This window comes from Vigna unguiculata, chromosome 9, assembly GCF_037176805.1.
Source record: "Vigna unguiculata cultivar grain cowpea cultivar isolate G323 ecotype 2 chromosome 9, ASM3717680v1, whole genome shotgun sequence".
In the NCBI taxonomy this organism is placed as follows: Eukaryota; Viridiplantae; Streptophyta; class Magnoliopsida; order Fabales; family Fabaceae; genus Vigna; species Vigna unguiculata.
The window spans coordinates 5,876,353-5,892,503 of NC_140800.1; the positions used below are offsets into that span (position 1 = coordinate 5,876,353).

The following is a 16,151-nucleotide window of genomic DNA, read 5'->3' on the forward strand; positions in this document are numbered from 1 at the left end:
TAAATGTATAATCTTAAGACACTTTGATAGATACAAGGCTCGTAAGATCTACAATACTAGAATCTTTGTCACCGAAGAAATAACTGATGTTAAATTTAATGAAATTTAATGATGATTTACAGAATGACAAGAAACTATCATGTATTGAAAATAACTTTGCAGATCCACAAATGAAAGAAGTGAATAATGCTACATTAAGCAACAAATGATGCTCCTTCAACTTTCAGAAGTTGCTCCAAAGTCACAACATCATAGAGATAAAAAAACATCTCACTTCATTCCAAAATATAATGCTCAACTTTTTCATTTTTATTTAGTTATTTAGATTTATACTTAAATTTCTCACATAAAGGTAATACTGAGATGATAGGTATAGAATGTTATAACTTTTTGTTTCTCTATTTTATCATTTTTCCCCTCTTATTCTGGATGTTCCTTGCCTTGTAAGGTTCTATCATTTGGTGTTGGTTGAGAATATGATGGAGCCCACCATTTACAATGGTTATGGTTAACATTTTGCTTTCTTCTTTTAATATATTTCTATTTTCTTTTCATACATGGTTTTGAGTTCCACATTAACATACCAACCTTTCAAATAGTGAACATACTAGTCTGCAATTTTGATTTACTCTACAATCCAGGGGCAGTTTCAGCCAAACAATATGGTATAATCAATAGCTTTTGAGAACATTTACAAAACTGATAACACTGTTTATGCTACACAAAAATTTCACTCGCTCCTTATTCATACTTGTGCAGTGTCACTTTTCTGGTTTTTGAAACCATGAATTACCCTACACACATCTTTCAAAGATGTTTAACAAAGAATATATATATATATATATATATATATATATATATATATATATATATATATACTAGTGTTTCAGCAGTTGATTCCACATAACTTGGTATCAGGTCCCTTAGTCTTGAGAACAAATGGATCAATTCTTACCCACAGCAAAGAGAAAATAGAAGCCAATAGAACTGACCAAATCACCACAATGGTGGGTGTGCGGTTTTGCCGACCCATCAAACCTTTGAGGAATGGATACAGATGAACAATGACCCAGAAAGAAAAGAAGAGTTTTCCAAAGAGTGGTCCCCAGGATTGGTAGCCATTGTTTATGGCATCTGAGACTCCAGCAACAACACCAACAATGTTAATGATCAAGATAGTGGTTGGAGGAATTAGGAGAGTGGTCCATTTAAAGGTGTATAGTTCTCCAAACTCCTCATCATCTGTTGCCTTGGATGTGACTGTGAAATTGGTGTCAATTCCAGCCAGAACCTTTAGCAGACCTTGTATCACAGCAAAAAGATGAGCTGATACACCACCAATCACCCAAAACTGTTCATTTCTCCACCACTCCTCAATGCTCACTCCACTCCATTTCAACTCTAGAATACCAGTTGCAATGATTGAAGAGAAGAGAGCAACAAAGTACAAACCAGCAAAGGTGCTTATCTGGATCACCACCACAAACAGAAAAAAGTAGCATTATGAGTAAAGATTCTTAGTACATACATACACTACACATGTTATAATTGGAAGGGGAAGAACAAGATCATTACCGGTGGCATGATGAATTTGTCAGTGAGTAAGCAAACTGCAGGAAGAATACAATAGGCAACAAGAGGAATGGAGGTGAATGGATACACGGTTGTGTTTGCATAGGCAAATCTCTCAAGCCACTTTAGCTTCTTTTCCTTGAAGCCATACCATAGAGGGCAATGGTGACTGAAGAAAATCTCAATGGAACCAAGTGCCCAACGAAGCACCTGATTCAGACGATCTGACAAGTTGATTGGAGCAGTGCCCTTGAATGCAGCTCTCTTAGGCATACAGTAAATAGACCTCCACCCTCGGCAATGCATCTTAAAGCCTGTTAAAATATCTTCTGTGATAGATCCATAGATCCAACCAAGCTGCACATTTTCAAAAGCAAAAGTATGAATTGGATATGCTAATTGTTCTAGTTAAAATTCTCAGTCATAAAAAAGATGTTACTGGTGTACCTCAAGTCCCCATTCAGTTTTATCTTCATATCCACAGCTAATCACATGAATGGCTTCTTTAAGAAGTGCAGCTGGACTTGAAGAAGGAGGAACACCACCCTCTTCCATCAAGGTAGAAGTCACAAAGATAGAGGACTGTCCAAATTTCTTCTCAAAATTCATTTGGGACATCAGTATCTCCTTGTCATCATCCATCCCTATTGAATTTAGACCAGTGACACAAGGTTGGAAGAGGTAAAAGGAAAGAAATTAAGTGAGACATAAGTTGGTGACAAGAAAGACTAGAGATTTAAAGCAAAACAATAACCTTTTAGGCTTGCAGCAGCCTCTCCATTTGGATCACTCTTCTCCTTGTACTTCTTGCGGCTTCCAAAACAAGGGCAGCAATCACAGCTTACCATTTTTGGACGCTTGGGACCCTTTGGAGGATCATAGCCATACAAAGCTTGCCTCCTGAAAACACACCCTGTCCCCACATATACAGGTCCTTGAATACCATCAAGACCCTTCATGTTAATCTGCAGAAAGACAAAAAGACAGGTGAATGATCAAACATTCTGCTCACAATGTTAAAAGACAGTAAATTGCAAGGAAAAGTTCCTGCTAGCTTTGAGTTTCTTACATCAAAGAAAACTGTGTTTCTGTTGGCATAACGATCATGTGTATCAATACCGTCGAATCTTTGAGGAAACTGGACATAGCAGACCTTTTTCCCGATCTGGGGGTCCATCAAGAAGCACATGGCCTCTCTGGCAGCCTTGCTGTTATTGACATAGTGATCACAATCCAAGTTCAGCATGAAAGGAGCATTTGTGAGAACAGCAGATACCCGAACCTGTAAAAAAAATACAGCACTTATTAGTAGGGTCATCAAATATTTGTTGTGCATAAAGGTGAACGAGCGTGGTGATGAAAGTAACCAAAGGTGTTCAGAAACTCTACCAGAGCGTTCATGGCACCAGCTTTCTTGTGGTGTTGAAAACCAGGTCTTTTCTCTCTAGAAACATAAACAAGACGAGGAAGCTGGTTTCCTTCAGTATCTAGACCCCCATTGCTTCCAAGAAACACTTGAATCATGCCAGGATGATCCTTAGTGTTGTTTCCTGGCCATGGTGTCCCATCCTGCATAATCCATCCTCCCTGAGGAACTTTCTGGGCCTTTGCAACAAGTGCATTGATCCTAACCTTAAACTCTTCGTATTCCCTCTGCCATTTACACGATTCACAGCAAATCAATCTCTCTAACAGATATCAAAAGTTTGAATCAAATTATTTAGTACCATAGATACATTTCAATCTTCACCATATTAGTCCCTCATAGATACAAGTCAAAATCATAACTAATGATTACGATTCCTACTAGTTAGTCATAATAATGCAAACCTTCATGGCTCGACGCTCCTTAACAAAGGTGGGTTGCACCTTGTCCTTTAAGTAGTCTATCTTCTCACTGAAGTACATCTCAGGGGCCCGAGGTTCTATAGAAAATTTCTTACAAAACGGTACCCATTTCCTTGCAAACTCTGCAGTTTCTGACAGGGACTCAAATGAACACATTGAGGCTCCATCATCCGAAATATAGCATGATATCTTATCCACTGGGTAATCCATGGCCAAGATTGAAAGAACAGTGTTTGCTGTAACCAGAGGAGGTTCCTTCATTGGATCCACGGTACTAACAAAGACATCTACAGGAGCAAGCATGTTTGGTTCACCTTCACGCTCATACCTGAAAAAACATGTTGGTAAGCAGCAAGTTTAAACTTTGAGGTCTCAATCAACATAATTATAGAATTGTGCAACCTTTACCTGATGGAAAGACGATCAAGGTAGGTCTCTCGATCAATGGGAAACCATTTGGGAAACTGATCCAGAATCCATGAAAAAGCAAACCATATTTCACATATGATAGAGGTTAGCCACAGCCCCAGTGCATCATGCACAGGATTCATAAGTCTGTATCTGAGGAAGAAAGCAAGAATCACAAGGCGTGCCACAATCACCATTCTATATGGATTGATTTTGCTAGATGCTATTGGTACTTTCCTTGAAAGTGGTTGCCTTGCTTCATCTAACCTGCAATAATTACCATCCACATTTACACAGTGGCCAAAATATCATTGTTATATATTATTTCTTTCATCGTAGTGGATAATCAATAACTGCATAAACATAGTTTTCTAAAATGTACTGCAAGAAGCATACATGGCTGCATCTGCATCTTCATCAGGCTCAGGCCCCAAATTACCCTGCTGCAATTTCCAGTCATCCATCCTTTCTTTCCATCCATCCTCTTTCTTTTCCTCCCATCTGGCACTTCCTGAAGTATACATCATAGCATGTCACATATTGAAGTAAGTACACTAAGAAGAACAGTTCAAGGAGCTGCATATAGATTCATGAGGAAAAAGGTTTCTGTGCTACTAATAAAGAGGGCACCACTTACCAGGTTCAGACACTGGATATGGATGCACTCGTTTATGCAGTGAAGAAGACATCTGCTCCGCATAACCATTAGATGATATTGGGAACTCGCCACTAACCTGTATCCATGCATGAATGAAATTTTATAGCTGTATGAGAATAAGTTAATGTAAAGGAAAATATTGGAGTGAAATCTTACAGGCCTAGATCGCCCCCCAGAAATGACAGGTATTGGGAACTGTGAATTCTCATCATCTTCAGGACCTCTTCCATAGCTCATTTTCCCATGAAGCATGGCCTCTGCAGCATGGCCATGCTTGTTCTTTTCGTCATCAATGTTGAACTCATGCTCAATGTCATCCACATCCTCCTCCTCATCATCTCCCTCCACCCGCGGGCTCCCTTAATGAACAAACAGATCAAGATCTATCAGGTCCCCTACTTGTTTCAACCATGAGTTCAAGTTCAACCACATCAAAATAAATGGAAATTTTGAGTGCTGTCATTAGCACAACTACATCTAACTGTAGCAATAACAAATTAAGGTTTCAAATGTTTGAACGTTTTAGTATGAACTAAATCTACTTGGACTTATGCTTACTAAGAGAAAATGAAAAGGTTCAGTTTAACTCACTATTTCATAAAAAAGGATGAAAAGGTGGTATACAAAAAGTGACATATCCATAATATCGGTTGAAGGCTTACCTTTGAGACGCTTATATCTGGTTTTGCACTGTGGACAAAGTTGGCCCCCTTCTCTTCTTTCATACTCATAGCAAGGTCTGCACACTGGAAAACCACACTCATTGCAAGCCACAAATAAGTCTCCATCGACCGTGAGTCCCACGCCATCACCACAAATCTCACATACTTGACCATCCAAGTTCTTCAATGGCTTGTGCTGCACCAAAACCCCATGACATAATAGTACTGTTAATCGAACTGTTACATGAAAACAAACACACACATTCACAAAGAAAAAGGGTCTTTGACAGCACTTGTTCTAGCAGTTATCTTTCATTATTGCTACTACCACTACATTACCTCTTCATGGCCATGAATGACAACGAGCTCATTGCGGTTATGTGAACCTGCTACCAGTCCAGCGCTGGCTTCCATGTCTTGGTGGTGACTTTGTGAATGGGATTGGATATAATACAACACAACACAAAGGGTGTGCTGTGAAGCTAAGGTTTGTGATCAAAGGTTTGTGTTTTATGAAGGAAAATTGGTGCTTTGTTCCTCACCAAATATGTCCACATAAGGGTGCTGTTGTTGGTTGCAGGGTCCCCATTGCCTTAAAGCTAAGCTTCGTCTATTTTTCAACCACCATGGCTTTGAAGCCTTCTCTAGCAGGCTACCTTGGTGCGTATCCTTTTCAAGCTTCCAAAACAAATTACAAGCCTCTAAATACCGTCTCTGTTATTTTCACCCTTTCATCAAATTTTCAGTTCATTTTTGCACAAGGTTAATTTTTCGGTTGCTCATAAATCATAGTTTAAGCTTAATTACTAGTGGGTAAGATGTGATAATGCGCCAAATCACTCTCATATTTAAAGATAGACTGATGTGAAATTATGGTTAATTAGTATCAATCAAATTGAGTTTTCTTTCTCCTAAACAAGTTATTTAAGGAATTTAAGCAAAGTATTGATCAAACGAAAGTAATTTCAGGTGGGTCGAGGTGTAATGCATACACACACAAATATGAATAACAATCTTTATTTATATATATATATATATATATATATATATATATATATATATAAAGATTGTTATTTATACTTCTATGGTCAAACACTTTTTCTCAACATGGAACGAATGAAGTTCGTATTTATCTCATCTAAGGTATCCTATTTAATTTCTATTATTTATTTTATATTAATATGTGTATATTTTTATTATTTTAAATGCATAGATAAAGGATAAATGGCAAATTGGAACCGGGCACAGTTATTCTTCAAAAAGAATGAAAGAAGAAATCAGTCAGCGTAAACAATTTAAATAATTTAATATTTTTTAGGTTAAATATATTTTTGTCCCTTAACTTTAAGTGAATTTTGGAATTAGTTAATTTGAAAATTTGGATCAATTTAGGCATTCATCTTTTGAAATACGTGGATTTAGTCCTTTTAATCAAATTTTATTAGATTTATTTGATGTTTCTTATACATTTCAGAATTGTATTTGAGTTATTTATATTGTTTGACACATAAAATACTATTAATATTAAGTCAAATACTTTAATGTTAAGTCAAATACTATTATAAAACGTGTTTAAAATATCAAATAAACTTAACAATATAGTTTCTAATATACTAATATGTTGAATATACAAATATATTTTAATAACAAAAATAATTGAACAAAAGTTAGCAGTATAATATAATTGTAAAACATATTCATGCATTGAGAAAATCATATAATATTTTGTATTTTTTAATGACTAAATTGGCATCATCTCAGACGTTTAAGATCAAATTGGTCGTTATGTATTCCTATATAAATTTTAGTATAATCGTTTTCAAGACAGGAATACTCGAAACTTACATGAGAAAATTGAAAATACATTTTGGTTTTACTTAAAAAACAAATCATCATTTAATAAGTTATGGAAAGAACAAGGTCTTCTTTTGGAGCTAATGAACTCTTTTATGACTAAGTTTTAGTTGTTACATTGAGTAATGCATGAAGATTCACTTACACAACACTTTATAATGCTGGAGTTAGTAGGAGTGTTAGAATAATAGTAATATAATATGGAAGAGAATTAAGCAACTACTTTTTTTAATAGTGGTGTATACTTATAGGCTTTACTAGCTAGAGTTTTTGGCGTCAATAGTTTTTGTTATTACCATTGAAGGTTGTTGGAGGAACCTTGGTGTTTAACATGTTAGTGATATAACTATTGGTCAAGTAAGTCATATTTTAATTATTTTTTATATTATAGTAATTACATTTAACTTATAATTATTCATTATATTAGGTACATAGATAAATTAAGTGTTATTATCTTTCTACAAATTTGGGAACACATGAGTTCAAATTCAACAATATTTACAATTATAGATGAGTGACGCGCAAAAACATTGAATGGTTAGTTGTTTAACTTGTATTTCTTTTATTATGCTAATTACATGATTAATTTATTTATCATTCAATATAGGTCTCATTGATGATTACTTGTAATTATACATAAGGATTAGATAATAGTGTCGTCAGTTCATTTCAAAGAAAATCCAACCAAAAAATGAAAAACACTGTTGCAATTTATATGCCTGAGGTTTGGTAACTTTTAATACATATAATACGTACTTATTTTAATTATCTTGCATGAAAATAATTTTGTTATTTTTTCTCGTTTTAGTGTAATAGGCTGACAAAGCGATAATAAGAAATCTTCAAGTAAAATAAATTTGAGAATAAATTCTGTTTAAGAATGAGAGTATGATAGAGGACTATTCATAGATTTCATACAAGAAAAACTTGAAAATGAACCTTTACATTTCAAAGGACTTATGACAAGGATAAGGAGCAAGAGATTGAAAGATCAAATCTATTCTAGACTCCTGATGCTACAATCAGTGGCAGATCTTGCTCGATATTTGTGGGGGTGCCAAAATACACTTAAAATTTATATATTTAATTTATATATTTAATTATGGATCTGTAAGATTATTGAACTCAATAATAATTGAATCAATACTAAATTTTTTAGTTATATTTTGTTTTTAATGTAAATAATCATATCGTCAGCAAAAAAAATCATCTTCTGTTCTATTTTACAATCTTATTTTGATAATTTTCATTGTAGAAAATTATCTTTCTGATATAGTTATAGAAACAAGAAAAGTTAAAATAAAACGAGACGGATTAAAAAATCAATCAAATAAATGTAATTGACTTCCTATTTTTGTCAAAGATTGATTTTTTCTATTTTCTTCCTCACGGTAGCTTCCATTTTATCACTTTTAAATAATTAATTTATTCTTTTATTTCTTCATCAATATACTTATGTTTTAAAAAAAATACTAAAAGATAATTTATCATAATCTAAGTAAAATTTGCGATACGTAATTAATAAAAGAAAAATATATGATAATCAAGTCACAATTAAAAACCAGTTATTAAAAAACACTTAGTGCATTACTTTTTCTTCTATATTTATAAAAATAAATATACCAAATGCTCGTGACATAAAAAATAATATTAATTATTAAACTAATATTTCACTATCAATTGAGAAAAAAAGAATTACTTTTTTCTTCAATAATAGAAGAAAGCATACAAAAATGAGAGCACAAAATAATGAATTTGTGTTCAACTTTCTTTTTTTTCTTCATAAACAAAAGAAAACAACACAAATAAAAGTCTAAAGTGGATATAATATGTGAGAAACTCAAAAAATAGTGAGAGAGAAAATAAAAAATATCTTAATAAATTTTTTTATTTTTTATTAAATTTAATTTTATGCTTTATTATTTATTACCATTAAATGTTATATTTTATAAAATAAATAAAAAGATACCTATTTTAATTCTTATCAATTCCCAATATATACTTTTATTATTTAAAAAATTCCAAAAAATCAAATTTCTTATACATAATTTAAAAAATTAAAAACAAAACAATTTTCATATAACATAAATAAAAAAATTTCAAAAAAAGTTTGGGGGGCCACGGCTCCCCCCTGTCCCTTCCTTGGTCCGCCTCTGGCTACAATCAACTAGAAATTCGAAGGATACGAAAATCATGGCTTGGAGCATAATTGAAGGATACTTTTTAGAAAAAATAGTTTATGTTTTTGGACTTTGAATTTTCTTGAATAGATTGAAAGATCAAATATATTCAAGACCCTTGATGCTACAATCAATTACAAATTCCAAGGATACGAAAATCATGACTTGGAGCACAATTGAAGGATACTTTTTAGAAAAAAAAATAGTTTATGTTTTTGGACTTTAAGTTTTCTTGAATAGATTGAAAGATCAAATATATTCAAGACTCCTGATGCTACAATCAATTAGAAATTCCAAGGATACGAAGATCATGGCTTAGAGCACAATTAAATGATACTTTTTAGAAAAAATAGTTTATGTTTTTGGACTTTGAATTTTCTTTTAGAAATTAGTTATGTTTCTATGTTATTGGGTTTTGGGATTTGTTTTATAAATTAATTTATGTTTTGATGTTTTTGGGCTAGGTCTTCTTGTAGGGTTTCCAGGTTTTCTTAAATTAATGTGCCTATATATAGAGTTACCAATATCTCATGTAATGTAAACACTTTTGACTCATATTATATGCATTTGCATTATTTGAGAGAAAATTCTCTTTAGTACTCTGATTCTTATCAAAGATTAACACTTTTATAACGAATTTTCACTTGATTTATCAATCTTAGATTGCTTGTGACCTCTTCCATTCTTCTTTTATTTCGTGTTTTTCTCTGATTTATTTTTGTTATTTGATTCAAATTTAGAAATGATCGTATTTTTTGTCGATAGGATCTTATCACAAAATTGTTTAAATATACTTATTACATCATATAATCAATGAAAGTTATCATTTATACGGATCTTATTGATTTACGGAGAGAGGTAACTCGTTTCAATATTTGCTAGTGTATTTTACTTTTATAAGTACTGTATAATAACACGAGTCAAATGTCGTAGGGCTTCGAGGAAAACAAATTTGAAATTCAAATTTTAAAAATAAAATAAAAGAATTCTCTTTTTTACGATGAATATTGCTTTGATTATGTTTTCCTTACCTAAAAATACTTTCCTTACTTTGACAATGATTATTTTCTATTATATATTGTGATAAAATTGAACTTGAAAAACTAATATACATATCTTTACTATTTAGACTCGTAATATTGTAAAGAAAAAAGAAAAAAGAAAAAGTAGGGGTCATTGTCTTTTGACCTCCGCCATTGAGTTGTCATTTTCTTATCACAAGAGACATTACCACATTCCTTAATATTTGCAATTAAACTTGAACATCACACTTAAGCTATACGTTAACTAAAATTAAAAGTAGGTATAACATTAAACACATCAAATCATAATTACCAACTATCACATTCTAATTATTTTCATTCAAATGTGGAGTGATTATTAAAATCGACTTTAAATCCTTCTCCAACTTACAGCTGTCTGATTTAGACAATGCCAAAAGCTTTTTAACAAATTCACAATTTTTATTAACTCTTAAGAAAACTGTTATTTTAGATTTAGTATATAGAATTAAATTTATCCTTTGTACTAATTCTTTTGTTGTTCCTTTGGAAAAGATTAAATCTCATTACAAATTTGATAGACTTTCGGTTCAAAGTATTAAGAATTGTCCTAACCGATGCATACTTGACTCTATATGTTAAAAGTTAATGTGAAATATTATAAATATTTTGCTAAATTTAAGACACATAGTGAAGGATGTCAAAGTTATGTATTTAGCATTTGTTCTATTAATTATAGACGCCTATTACAATGGAAAGTTAATTAGAAACGAATATTATACGAAAACGTTTTAACCACAATAGAAAAGAGTCCTCAACAAAAGGCTTTAACATGACAAGGTAAATTTGAGTGATAAAAACAAAAACAAAAACAATTACAACGTGTTGCTTTCAGAAGACTACGTTGTTTGCAAGCTAAAAAACATGTCAGTATTAGTCTTGGAAGTCAAGAACTTAAAAGCTAAGCTACCCTCATATCATTAGGTACGTAAGTTACAGCTTCTACATCTAGCAATTGAATATCTCTCAGACCACAAAATAAATAAATATATATATATATATATATATATATATAAAAGGTTAAATATATTTATGATCTTTAAATTTAATTAAAAATTATAATAAGTATCTTTTTCGTAAATATGTAAATTTAATCATTTTAACCAAATTTGATTAGATTTATTTGACGTTTCAAATTCGTTTCTCAATTAACATTGAAACAAAAATGTATCAAACGGATAAATAACTCAAATGTTACAGTGAAACGCAATTGAAATGTTAAATAAATTTAACAAAATTTGGTTGGTTAAAAGGATTAAATTCATGTATTTTTTAAATTAAAGACTAAATTAGATCAACAATTTTAAAAACTAATTTCAATTTTTTAAAAATTAAGAGACAAAACATACGAAGAAGTTTTATTGACCAGAAAATGATGTTTTATTTTCCCAGGAAATGCGTATGTTGTTGGGACAGAACTACCTGCGATTTAAGACTCCTATATACGAGTCAGCAGTTCTCACATGCAGCATTGAAAAGCATGAATATTAGTGTCAATTTCAAGCATTCAACAATAATAAAAATGTGATAAATATAAAGAACTTCCATAAATGATATGATTTTGGAACTATACCTACCGTCTACAATACTCACATCCCAACCAACCTTAATGAAAAGAATGTCAGCTACCCAGAGCCTATTTCACGATTACAAACTTTCTTGGATAAAAGTGTTCAAGATAGGACATTCAATCTTCTCTTTTGGTAGTTTTTATCTTCTTGTTTGATAGTGGATTTCACAGTTCATATTATATTTAAATAAATTAATTTTATTTTGTAACTGTTTTATTTTGAATACAACATTTCATTCACCATCAAATGTAAAAAGTATTTAAATATCAAATGATAGTTAATAATTTTAAAATATCAATGGTTACTGTGACATCCCAATTTAATAGAATAATTCTAATAAATAAAACATATCACATAATTATAATATATATTAAAGCACATACATAAGATATATTATAATCAACAATAACATTTATCCATAATATATTGAAAAAGGAATACCAATGTCATAAACATAATCTAAACATGAAACAATTTGTCCTAAAGATTGCTCACAGAGCAATGAATTACAAATAAAGTTTCTTCTTCAAAAGAGGTTCACAATGAGCAAGATCCAAGAAAGCTAAACTAAAAACTACACCGCATCATCTCTATCATCATGGTGGTCACCAGGGGGTCTTCAAATCTGTTCACACCAACATTGATGATCATTGCAAAAAAAAAAAAAAAAACAAACAAGAAACAGACATAAAGAGAAAGAGTAAGCTAGTGGAAAAATAAATTTTGATATACATGTGCGCAAACAGTTTATAAGCAAGCAAAATCAGTAAGCACACCAGACATATGATAACAACCAATCAAATACCTTATAACTCGATTATCTGGATACATGTAATGAGATCGGATTCACTGGTTGTTTGCACTTATGGTCGTCTCTACTTCTCTGCAGAGCCATCGCCAATGAGTTTCACCCTACCACGCACAAGGTTAGTCCATGATCATCTAAAGCCATTATCCTACCAGAGACTAGGACCTCCTGATACTCTCACCACTTGAACTAGTCTACTCTACATGAGTTTGATTGATTCATTAAAGTGTCAAGATGCAACCTTGCTTGAATCCTTATCTAATTACATACACTACAATAACACCACCATAAAGTCTCTCCAAGAGACTCATGGAATTAAGTCAAGCTCACACAATACATGTTATCTCAAAACATAATCATCTCATGCCCAACATATGAAATCCAGTTCCAAATATCACACCATACATGCACGATATCATTTATCATACCTTTAAGAAGTAAAACAGCCAATCATAGCAGAGAGCAAGTAATAAAACACATTCTTGTACCAGTCTCGCTCAAGCTAGAAGCATTCACTTAGCGATAGAGGTTCTCTCGCTTAAGTTAGGCATTCTCGCCTAAGTGAGAGCTCGAACAGTGGCACTATTAGTTTTCTGCAAGTTATTGCTTAAGCGGGACCTTCTCGCCTGAGCGAGATTTCTCTTTGTTCAAAATTGAAGCTCCTCGCCCAAGCGACAACTCGAGTAGAGACAAATGTGAGTTTCTGCTATTCTCGCTTATGTGAGAGTTGTTCGTTTGGGTGAGAATAATAGGTTTCTCACCTACTCACGCATGCAACATTAGACATCCAAAACCAAACAACATTTTAACCATTTCCTAGCAACCACAATAGCAAGCAGGCATTATAAGCATGATTTAGAACCCAAAAACAGATAGATACTTCAAAAACGTGGAGGGAGCGTTCGACTAATTCAAAGGGGGATTTCGCAACTACCCTAGCTGAGGTTCTACTAAAGAAAGAGGAGAAGGAAGGCGAACTACTTTGAAAAAAGGAAATAGAATAGGGAGTAAATGAACAGTTGGGAGGGTTACTGGGAAACAAGTGGTTGGCTATGGACCCTTACTCACTAAAGTTTGGTCCATTAACTTAAAATAGAAGTAGGCCTTACCCCTGTCATTTATAATTGATAGTGGTTGATTTTATTTTTCGATTAGAGTTTTTCAATATTTTTAACTGATATAGTATTTTCTTAATTAATGTTAATCAAAACTATTTTCAGTTTATTTCAACTATTATTATTATTTTTATGACAATGTTTGTTGGATTTTTTTTTTCTTTTTTTTCTAACTTTTCACTCAACTGTGGCTAAAAAAATTGCCTAGTTAACATTTGCCAAAAATATTCTAGTTAATTTACTTGAAAGTTTACTCCACAAACTAACCATCTACAACATTGGCAATCGATGATAAAAAAAAATCGTTGTATACATCAACAAATATATAGCCAAGATATATGTGAATCGAAATTTTTTAGTTTAGATATGACAATGGTTCCATCCCCTTATATTACATAATTTCATATCGTAGAATCCAATGTAAATTTAACATTTTTATTATACAATCTAAAATATAAATATAAATTTTAGATTTTACGATCCAAATATATTATAAAATACATATTTTAAAATATATAATTTTAAATATTAATTTTATATTCTTAATTATATAATTCAAAATATAAAGATATAGTATTTTTAATTCTAGATAATATAATCCATAAGATCTACATATCACATGATCAAACCTTAAATTGTAAAATGAAAAATAACTAACTCACAAGGATATAACGAGAATTTGAAACATTATGAGCGTACAGGAAGAAAACATGGAGGTGGAAGAAGCAATGACCTTGAATTTATGAAGAAACCAAATAAACCTAAGAAAAACATACGCTTTTTCTTTCAGCACCCCCACATGCTCGATAAAATGACTATTTTATCATCTTGATAAAATGACTATTTTACCATCTTCTTTCTTGTGTCTAGTAATATTATTGTTTTCTAAACCAAATAAACCTAAGTAATAATTGATTTATTTTTTTAATATTAATTACTTATTAACATTATATATATAGATATTAATTATTAATAAAATTTAATTTAATTAATCTAATTAAAATAATTATATTGAAACTATTAGTACACCGACAACGAAATATATTCATATTATTTATTCAATATTTTCCTTTTAGTTAAAAATAGTGTTTTGGATAATATTATATAACATTATAAGTGATAAATAATAGAAGGAGGTGTAAAATCTGTTTATTATTTGGAAAATGATAAGTTGACAAATAAAATTTTAACAAAGTTTGACTCTGTTCGCTTTCGTTCTTTCAGTGTTGGAGTTCGAAGACATTGTAGACAAGTTTTCGTTCTTTCCGCATTTTGTTATTTTCAAAACCATGTTATGTGCTTTTTGGGTTTAGGGTTTTTTTTAACCCCTATTTTTGCACCCTGTTTTTAACCCTCATGTCATTTTGTAGTTTTAGGGATTTATTTTGTGTTTGAGTTTTGTCCAAATTTTGTTTTTGTAATTTGGAGAAAGTAATCATTTTTACGTAGATGATTATGTTGAGGAAGAAGTGTGCTCATTTTTCTATGATATTGTGATTGTGATTGATTTTTTTGGGTAATTATGGTGGGTTTTTTTTTTTATTAAAGTGTGATATTGAAGTATAAGTTGCAGTGAATTTTATGTACCAATAACTATGGTCTTTGGATTAACTTGTGAACAAAATCTTGTCAACAACTTTTCTGTTGTTAATACAAATTAATGATTGATGAAGGTTGATATTTTTATTTTCTCACACTACAACTAGAAACTTTTCTGTTGTCCCTTTGTATCTCAAAATTCTAATTTGACTTGAATATGAACATAAATTATTTTCTCATAATGTTTGATGTTTTAGGTATTTTTGAGATTGATGGGTAAAATTATGCTACATTTATAGTGCTACTGCTCATAATGTTCAAAAGATGACCATTTGTTGCTTGCTAGCTGGTATAGGAATTGGTGTAGCATTGCAATTGTAGCACTTTACATATTTGAGATGATACCCTTATAAACGAGTTTATCCTGTGATCATATGCACATATTTTCTTTATGTAATTTTCTTTTCAGGTAGGAAAAGAAGAGATAGTTAAAGATCTCATTCTTCATTAAAATGAAAAATTGTAACTCTGGGCAAGATCAACTTCTACCTTTTTTTTCTACCTTGCCACACATTCTATATTGTGATTCATATGTGGGGTTATGAGGTAACTACATTCATATATTCAAGATTCTTAATTTTATAAACAAAGAAAAAAAGGAAAAAGGGAAAGACATTTTAGTGCGTGAGGCCAAACATTTGATGGCTTATCTGTCTTAATGTATCCATCTGTATTTGCTCAAACACTTATTTGATAAAATTTGGTAATTAGTATTATAAAAACCACTAAAATTTTATGATATTTGTAGCTTTGTTTATTGTTTAGTTATTTTTACACCAATATTTAGCTTAATGTGAAAGTGGTTGGTTTCTGGA

General features: G+C 31.4%; 1 protein-coding gene across 1 annotated transcript; it reads right to left on the reverse strand.

The window, feature by feature from the left end:
* Nucleotides 1-596: 596 nt before the first annotated feature.
* On the reverse strand, nucleotides 597-5,748 carry LOC114164324 (cellulose synthase A catalytic subunit 7 [UDP-forming]). Its single transcript, XM_028048959.2, has 13 exons — nucleotides 5,488-5,748; nucleotides 5,149-5,344; nucleotides 4,643-4,845; nucleotides 4,466-4,562; nucleotides 4,225-4,339; nucleotides 3,829-4,095; nucleotides 3,403-3,748; nucleotides 2,962-3,225; nucleotides 2,642-2,854; nucleotides 2,327-2,537; nucleotides 2,020-2,216; nucleotides 1,576-1,929; nucleotides 597-1,468 (listed from the first exon to the last, which is right to left on the reverse strand). Exons 1-13 carry the CDS (start codon nucleotides 5,560-5,562, stop codon nucleotides 887-889), a joined length of 3,120 nt encoding a protein of 1,039 aa, XP_027904760.1. The 5' UTR covers nucleotides 5,563-5,748; the 3' UTR covers nucleotides 597-886.
* Nucleotides 5,749-16,151: the final 10,403 nt, after the last annotated feature.